The 8,801-nt window shown below is 38.4% G+C and overlaps 2 protein-coding genes across 3 annotated transcripts; both read right to left on the reverse strand.

Annotated features, from left to right (window-relative positions):
• Positions 1-418: 418 nt before the first annotated feature.
• Positions 419-1,275, reverse strand: LOC138895645 (uncharacterized). The gene is made up of 3 exons (XM_070180356.1): positions 1,159-1,275; positions 822-943; positions 419-713 (listed from the first exon to the last, which is right to left on the reverse strand). Exons 1-3 carry the CDS (start codon positions 1,273-1,275, stop codon positions 419-421), a joined length of 534 nt encoding a protein of 177 aa, XP_070036457.1.
• A 795-nt stretch (positions 1,276-2,070) lies between these two features.
• Positions 2,071-6,626, reverse strand: LOC104118142 (probable sodium/metabolite cotransporter BASS1, chloroplastic). 2 transcript variants are annotated; one of them, XM_009629328.4, is made up of 7 exons: positions 6,101-6,624; positions 5,255-5,395; positions 3,593-3,748; positions 3,354-3,475; positions 3,084-3,245; positions 2,943-3,003; positions 2,071-2,403 (listed from the first exon to the last, which is right to left on the reverse strand). In XM_009629328.4, exons 1-7 carry the CDS (start codon positions 6,485-6,487, stop codon positions 2,215-2,217), a joined length of 1,218 nt encoding a protein of 405 aa, XP_009627623.1. In that variant the 5' UTR covers positions 6,488-6,624; the 3' UTR covers positions 2,071-2,214. The 2 variants fall into 2 exon arrangements, with proteins under 2 accessions (XP_009627623.1, XP_009627624.1); XM_009629329.4 differs by lacking the exon at positions 5,255-5,395 and having other exon boundaries at positions 6,101-6,626.
• Between the last annotated feature and the right edge of the window lie 2,175 nt (positions 6,627-8,801).

Consider the following 8,801-nt stretch of genomic DNA (forward strand, 5'->3'; position numbering starts at 1 on the left):
TGGAAACACATCAGCAAATTCTCGAACCACTAGAACATTGTCAGTAGTAACATTCTTCGAGCGGGTAACATGAACGAGATCAATAAAACCCAAACACCCATTATTAATCATTCGACGTGCTTTTACATAAGATATTATCTTTCTCTAAGTCAGAGGAGTTATACCTTTCCACACTAAACGTGGTTCTCAAGGAAAATCAAAACGTATAATCTTGGCATGACAATCAACGGAAGCATAACATGACGCTAACCAATCTATACCCATAATCACATCAAAGTCGGACATCGACAACACTAGTAGATCAACTACGGTGTCCCTGCCCTGAATACATATCGCACAGTCTCTATAGACTCTATCTACAGATATAGTCTCCTACTGGGGTCACCACCATATATGGAACATTAAGAGACTCAACTCCTTATTTTATGTTTATGGCAAAAGATGGAGATACATATGAATACATAGAACCAGGATTAATAAGAGTGTAAGCCCCATAAGAACCCATAGTGATAATACATGTGACTACTGCATTAGATGTCTCGGCATCCTGTCTGTCCATATCAAAGAATCTCGGTGGTCCACCCGTTCCCTGAGCAACCTGTACACCATGTCTACCCTGTCCACGTGCAACCTGTAGAGCGGCTCTAGCTAGCTGAGTCTGAGTCTGAGTGTGTGTACCTGTAGTAGTTCCTTGTGGTTGTGTAGTAGCATGGCTAGTAGCAGAAGACAATACTTAGCAATATGCCCTCTCTTACCACAAGTAAAACAAGTCGCACCTGCTCCAAAACAACTACCACTGTGATATCTACCACTTAGAGCACCTCATATGTTGACCTGACTGATATGAGCTATTACCCTTTCTGTATATCTGTTGCTGTCCCTTTCTAGCTGTATAAGTACTCCTAGAAGACTGCGTCACTGACTCTGACTGAGTAGGCTTGGGCTGTCCACGATTAAAACCACTTTTACCCCACATGGAGCTCCACTAAACCCGTCGGTGCTACGAGCCCTTTTACTTTCTCACTCGACCATGTCCCTCTCCTGATAGGACTCATAACGGAGAGCGGTGTCAACTACCTCTTCGTAGGAACCACCTCAAACATCCCTAACCACCGGACCACGATAACGATGCTCAAGCCCATCCACAAACCTTCTCACCTTCTCATGCTCATCTGCAACTAGAAAAGGTGCATAGCTGGCTAAGTCAGTGAACTTAGCCTTATACTCTATAATTGTCAGAGTGCCATGAAGTAGTTGCTCAAACTGATGTCTCATGGCATCTCATTTGCTTAGTGGAACAAACTTATCCATAAACATTGCTGAAAACTTCGACAAGCAATAGGTGGCAACCCTGGTCGTCTACCTCTCTGAGTTGAATTCCACCATGACTCTGCAGATCCTGAAAATAGAAAAGTAGCAAACTCCACGAGTCTCCTTCAGCCCCAATGTAGTTAGTATCTTTCCACAATGCTCAATGAACTTATGTGGCTCAATAGAAGCTTGTGTATCATCGAACTCTAGTGGCTTAAGATCTGTGAATTTCTTAAGATTCTTAGACTGCCCTGTATTTGCAATTAGTTGAACGACCTGCTGAGGGGCCATCCGAGGAGCTGCAACATTCAGCTGGACTTGTGCTTGCGCCTACGAAGTAGCCTGGGCTACTCGAAACTGCAAGTTCCAACGGATATTTCTTGCTTTGTTTTCCTTGTTCATTATGTTCGCCTTAGTCATGAAGTCTTCGGTACTGAATTGTATTAAAGACATAATCTTTCGGATTTTATCTGTTCGGCCTCCCATATACTTTTGTAATGACCTCTCCTACAAAGTGATCTTGACAATGATTCAGAAGACGAAATGGAATCAAGCTGGCAACATTAGCTTTGTACGCAAACATGTGAAAGTTCGAAGAACGATGTACCTGGGCAGTTCTGGATAGGGTTAAAAATAATGTTTACACTATTAGGTTAACTAGAAGAGAACTACTTGTAACTGCCAATAACATGTGAAATTAGTAAACCTGAAAAAAGATGGCAGCCCACTTGGAACGACAAACTAAATTGTCAATGTAGATGAGCTAAATCCAACACGAATTTGTATTGAACTCATTTGGGACAGAATATAAACAGAGAGGAGTTACCAAGTTCACAACAATTTTAGCAGCAGGAAAAAGTGGTTACCATGTTTGAACATGAATACTACGATTTTATCAGCCAACTATGATTTATCAGTGGCTTCCAGACTAGTTTTTGAATCAGAAGGGTCAATATATCTCCAAAAGAAACCTAAAGTACTGCCCATTATGTTCATAATAACAGCTGACATTGCAGGAGGTAATGCAACCAATGGGGATGCAAAATGTGCGGTCGCTAGAACCACTCCCAAGGAGGAATTCTGCATGCCAACCTGCAAGAGAATACAGAAAGAAAGTTAAATCACTGGAAAAGTCAATTTAAGCAGCAGGGAAATGAAAACTAAATCCTTATTGAAAAAATGTTTAATAAGGAATCATAATCCGGTTTCCAGGTTTTAGTTGAAATTGGTTGTAGGTTTCATACAAGTGGAGGCAACAGCAGATACAAAACGGCGAAAACTGCAGATATAAATGTCAAACAGCAGCTAGTGGTTTTCACTTTTTGTAGCAGCGACTAAGTCATGTAAAAAATTGCTTATCCCCTCATAACTGGAAGCCATTTTTCACCTTTCTGAATTAAATATTTGCCCCTATGAGAGGAGCTGTATTTCAGATAACAAAACATTAAAAAGTACTACCTCCATTGCTAACTGAATGTCAACATAGACTAAAACGTCCAGTGTCTGCTGAGTTTTAGTTAGCTCATAGTCATAGCCAAAAGGGGTCAAAGGTTATCGCAAATAGAGATGCTACATATATAAAATGCCGAAGTACGGGAAGTTTTAAGCCCGATAGGAGAATAATTGAGTACCTCAATGGATATAGCACGTCTCTCAGGTTCCCTGAGACCACCCAAGGCTGCAGCCAGATACCTGCAGAAGGTCCTTATCACGACAACAAATTCCTACGAGACAAAAGACATTGAGTGTAACAAAAAGGAGTATGTTCTTACCCTACAAGGAATCCAGCAGAATGAAGCAAAAGTACAGCGATTACTACAGCCCCAAATTCACTCGCAAGTATTGTTTGAGCCTGATGAAATAGAGATAAATCAGAAGAAACTGACATGTCAACCATTGAAGATCTCAGACGAACAACATTTTCTGAGAATACACTGAGATAAGAGAAGAAAAAAAGTTTAGGACATAAAGAAACAAAATTAATGACAGCTGAAAGTAACAAGCATCAATGTGATAATAACAAGAAGCTTAAACAACTAAACCTGCAAGCAAGAAGTGACGAAGTTAAGACTGCTAGAAGGGGAGCAAAAGGCGTAACAATTTTCACCGCTCTTGGAAATTTGCTCTGCAGATAAGAACCTAGGAGAATCGGAGCAACCACCACCTACAAAGAGTACCATGAAAAAGGAAGCAAATAAATAACTATAAAAAAAGAAACAAATTATTTGATGAATCAAAATGTAAGAATTGTAAGAAACAAATAAAGTGAAAATGAAGTAACCTGTAGTGTACTGATGGAAAGCTTAATAGCGTCCACAGGAACATATGTGCCGGCCAGAATCATTGTCAAGAGGGGGGTGAGAACAACTGCTCCAAGCGTGGTACATAATGTCATCACTACTGACAATGGTACATCTCCTTGTGCAATTAAGGTTACCTGTAATACTATCAGAAACGAAAAAATGATTAAATGTGGTAAGCCTATGGTTTTCTCTAAGACTGATTTCCTATTAACCAGAGCATCAATAGTCCTTTTTTTTTTTTCATTTCCTAAAAGTCAAGGTTGAGAGATCTAATATCTACTGTAAGACTGCAGATTGGCAAGCTAACTCAAATGAATTCTGTAATTTCACTATAACTATCTAACATATAACTCAACCATTTGCTAGATACCCCACCTAGTGGTGCAGCAAGTTAAAAAGACAAACTAAGCATTTGCATACACCTAATAAATTTTTGCTGTTGTCTGTGTCCTTTAGCAATTGTTTACGACTGATCATGTTAATGGAAGTAAATTTGACTTTAGAGAGTACAGATCCAATGTGTCACATTGTGATGCAACACATCAGAAAGTCATCTTCAAGATGTTAAACATAAAGTAATGGAAGGGAAAGAATGAGAAACCAATCATAAATGACTTGCTTTTTCCAGGTTAAGAGATGGTGCCAAAACAAAGTAGCATCTATGTATGTATACATAAATCTATCTGTAGATTATAGAGTAATCAGCTAGTTTAGTCCGATCTAAATATAAACGAACCTAAAGGTCATAAAGTCGAGGGAACTAGAACTTATCAAAAGGAAATATATTCTAGTCTAGGTTAAATAGGTAAATCATTGTTATTTTGTTGAGAGCTTAAACTAAATGTAGGTGTAGGATCGCTGGCGACCTAAGTTGCTCGGACTCGGGTACGGATCTAGAAGTTGGATCCTTCATGATCCAAATTTAAAGATTCAGGGGTACGGATCCAGGTACGGATACGGATGCAGGGATTCGGCTATAAATAATTTAAATATATAAAAAAGAGTCATAAAAATATGTATAAATTATGAGATATTATGTGAAAAACTTATAAAGGTATTTCGAGAATGAGAAAATATTGATCAAGAAGAGAATTCGAGAAGGAGATAAAAGGAAAAGGACTAACATAGAAATTCAGGTATTCCATTTTCTTCAATTTCACCTGAGCTTTTGTTTTGAGTTAAGAAATCATTATATAAGTCCCAAATTTCTTCTTCACTTTTGGTCAAAGTATCCAAAGTCGGTTGACCAAATCCGGTACGGATCCCATACCCACACCCACGTGTCGACACGGGTGCAACACTGAAAGTGAAGAGTCCGAGCAGCTTAGCTGGCAACTTCTCCTAATTTATCACAATCAATTGAAGCATTGCTGGTTCACACAAGATTACCCGATACAACATTACTAGACCACATGAAAAGAATTAGAAGAAAGCTATCTAACACTGCTACTCAATGCCAATTCATGACAAAAGATTCAGTTTTACACAATTAGGGTTGATTTAGATTCGAAAAAAAGGGTAAAAAATGTGTTCATATCCCACTGAAACTCATGCCATTAAAATTTAAACACGTCCAAAAGAAATTAAACCTAATATACTAGCCTAATAAGGATAAAAACACAAGAAAGAGTCATTCATACCACGTTGGACGCAGTACCCCCAGGGCAACAAGCAAGCAATATTAGACCAACGGAAATTGAAGGAGGGAGGCCCATAGATTTGCTAACTAGCACTCCGAAGGCTGGCATAATTGTATATTGAGCAGCACAACCAAAAAGAATCTGAAAGATGGAACAACAAAGATGTATTCAGCCTGCTATAGTTGTACCACTCTTTTGAAACTTACCATAGAAACTAAGTACTGACAATATCCCTTTCATTGTCATTAGTCCTTCATTGAGAAATGAGAGCCAATGGTTCATACTTCTGCTTTGGTTATACACCGGACCACTCTTTAGCCACATTTGAATAAAATTGAACTCACTAGAACAAAAAAGATTGCATTTGTAACAGCGCGCAAATTGAACTCATTTCCCGTGCTGCCATCGCTATCCGTCAGTGACATTAGTTACCCGATGTCACTCTTTAGAACAAGTTAACAGAATAATCCGTGGAGCCATGTAGTGAAGAAAACAGAATTCAGATTCAATATTACATTTAAATGCACTAAATTTCATCAACACACTAACATTAATTCCCCTATAATTGATTTGCATACTTGTATACAATCTAACAATAAGAAACTTGCGTTAAACCTGATATTGGTCTAAATCAAATGTACCTTGGGCCTAACTCAACCCAAATGACAGCTCATGGGGAGAATTGCTTGAGACTATAAAAGGACCATGACTTGAAATCCGTAGCATGGAAAACATAACATGGGACCAACATTGGATAAAGGATTTAAATGAACTTTGGGTCTAACCCAACCCTATAAGCGAGCGAAAATGGGATGGCAAAAGAAGACGAAGGAGAAGTAGACTCACAGAAAGAGGCCTTTGCAAGAACAAGTTGAATAAGTCTTTGAGCTCCAAAGTGAGACCCATAGACAGCATTATAAACCCAAGAGCTAAACTATAAGAAGTAGGACCTGCATTTACAAACCATGAAAACGTAGATGGTCTCAAGCAGGCAACAATTCCACCAACAGTTACATAAACAGGGTAAAGGCTAGCTGCAGTTGACAGCCATTCTTCCCATCTAGATTTTACATGAACCACTGCCGCAGGAAGATTATGAGAATTTTCTTGAACACAATTGACAGTCAACAGCCTCTGCCTTGACATTTTTGGCCTTGTTGAAATGATAAGTTTCTTAAGGGGTATCTGTTTTGGGTATAAAGTGAGTGGAGTAAAGCAAAGAGAAAACGCCATTCTTGAATTCAATACTCCGATAGAAGCAAAAATCCAAGTTTTATTATAACTTGTTTTTTTATAAGGCTTCACATGAAGACTTTATTGTGCGCAGATTGTTGGAGTTATTGGTACGTAGTTGATTTAGACAGAAAAAAATAACGATGGGGAATTCATGGCATGGGGATTACTATATCAAGAGAATAAGGTAGGTCCACAGGCCACTTTGAAACAGGTGTATTAATTGTGGTGGAAATCCAGCCGGCTAACTTTGACATAACAGGTGTATTAAATGGACGTCCAAATTCTGATTGCTCTATAGCGCCCTGTTGGATCTTTGTTGAAGGGAAAATATATAAATTGACACGACTTTTCTTTTCCTTTTTTATTTTCTTCACATGATATATTCTGCATCCTTGATTATGAATTATGGCATCTTAATCGTCAAACCTTCTCGTGGTAATTCTAAACTCTAATCAACTAACGACTAACTACCAAGATTTACGGTGTAATAGCACCGAATCAGTGAGAATTTCTCACACAATAACTGTTGACTTAAATTTTACGATCCCTCTCCCTCTTCTTTGATCCTAATGTAATAGAATTTCTTTTATTTCTATTTAAGTGTATGGGCTAAAAATTATCTTAGTTTAAGTTCAGACCATATTAGCACTAAGAGAGCCTTCAAGGACTGTCACGTGTCACAGAATAACTTTGACAAAAAGCATGTTCAAGGTCGAAGTAATCTCACAAGAGATAGACGGCGAGGTCGAGGAGTCAACGTAGATAAAGGTCGAGGACGAGCACTCGTTTTAAACGGAATAATAACGGTTAGTTTTAGGATAAGACCTTAAAGAGAATATTCCAGTGAATATTCTCTATATCTGTACTATTAGTTTTTTTTGGGGCATATGTTCCCTTATAAATAGAAAGAGACATAGTTATAGGAGACATTGAACACTCACTTGTAAGAGAAGATATTGACATTCACTGAGATTCTTGCTTTATTACATACATACAAAATATACCTTTTTCTTGAGATCCTTATCTAACTTTTCTCCCACGATCCAAGGAGAATCCGAATATTCAAAGGCGCATCAATTATTCAATCACTGTCAGAAAGAATACTAAAGAACTTCACCCTTTTCGGGTGATCCATATGCCTTTATTTACTTAAATGTCATTCTTTGCTATTCATTACTATTAGATGCTATCTCCCTCATTGTTGGATCATCATCATTTATTGTTACATAGATCATACTCGTATTATCTTGCCAAACAAAATCAGTTAACACATCTTTTGGATATTAATATTGGCTAAGATTAACTCTATTTTACTAGAAAATATACTTGTTTAAACCTAAATCTAAATTTTAGGTCAAACAGTTTGACGCCGTCTGTGAGAATTTTCTTAGCTAATCATTTAGTTTCCACTAGATCTACTATCTATGTGATTTGCTAACCTAACGAGCTAGAAAGCTTTTCTCCTTTTTGCTCATATAGAAATTTTCATGGCAGGAAACCAAGGAAACTGTAATGCCCCATAAACTTTCGCCAAGAAATTTAAGGTTTCGTGGTGCCAAAGTAGGCTAATGTATTGTATTTTCGGACTTATTGGGTTGAACAGTACGTTGGGGAGTTGAATCATTTTGACCTCGCGAAGCCAGGTCTGTAGCGCGCTAGACAGTGCTATATCACTCGCGAAACCAGGTCTGTAGCGCGCTAGACCGTGCTATATCCCTCGCAAAGCCTGGTATTTAGCTCGCTATAGAGCTCGCGAAGCCTGGTATTTAGCTCGCTACAGAGCTCGCGAAGCCTGAAATAGCTCGCTACAGAGCTCGCGAAGCCTGGTATTTAGTTCGCTACAGAGCTTGCAAAGCCTGGTTTGTATCTCGCTACAAAGCGTTCCTAGCCCGGTCTGTAGCCTGGTCCGGAATTTGGAGGGGTTTTTTATAACCCGACCCCCATTTTATTTAACTCGTTTAAGGTTCATATTTTTGGGTATTTTCTGGTGTTTTAGAGAGAGGGAAGAGCGATTTTAGAGAGACGAAAGGAAGGACTAAGGATTTCACTACTCTACCTTGAATCAAACCTTGAAATCGCATCAAAGGGTTGCTAGAGCTTCAAAGAGGTAAGAATTTCTTTCCCCGATACTTCAATTTCGAAATCTAACTAGAAATGGGTAATTAGTAAGATGATTCTTGGATGTGAGAGTATTAGTTATACATGCTTGTACCAATAAGGTTGTGGGAAGATTTTTAAGTTTAAATGGGTAAAGATTGGGTTGAAAAATGGTAGAAATTTTCAAAGACTTTAATTGAAGATTTGAAGGGCA

The sequence above is a fragment of the Nicotiana tomentosiformis genome, chromosome 7, assembly GCF_000390325.3.
Source record: "Nicotiana tomentosiformis chromosome 7, ASM39032v3, whole genome shotgun sequence".
NCBI classification, from domain to species: Eukaryota; Viridiplantae; Streptophyta; class Magnoliopsida; order Solanales; family Solanaceae; genus Nicotiana; species Nicotiana tomentosiformis.

Excerpts from the sequence above, each read along its gene's own strand:
- LOC138895645 (XM_070180356.1), bottom strand. The coding sequence starts at position 1,275 with ATGAGACATCAGTTTGAGCAACTACTTCATGGCACTCTGACAATTATA. Across the intron at positions 944-1,158 it reads TTGCAGATGAGCATGAGAAG|CCCAAGCCTACTCAGTCAGA; the intron begins GTGAGAAGGTTT and ends AATCGTGGACAG. Across the intron at positions 714-821 it reads CAGTCAGGTCAACATATGAG|CCATGCTACTACACAACCAC; the intron begins GTGCTCTAAGTG and ends TTCTGCTACTAG.
- LOC104118142 (XM_009629328.4), bottom strand. The coding sequence starts at position 6,487 with ATGGCGTTTTCTCTTTGCTTTACTCCACTCACTTTATACCCAAAACAG. Across the intron at positions 3,749-5,254 it reads GGGGTACTGCGTCCAACGTG|GTAACCTTAATTGCACAAGG; the intron begins GTATGAATGACT and ends ATAGTATTACAG. Across the intron at positions 3,476-3,592 it reads TTTCCATCAGTACACTACAG|GTGGTGGTTGCTCCGATTCT; the intron begins GTTACTTCATTT and ends TACTCTTTGTAG.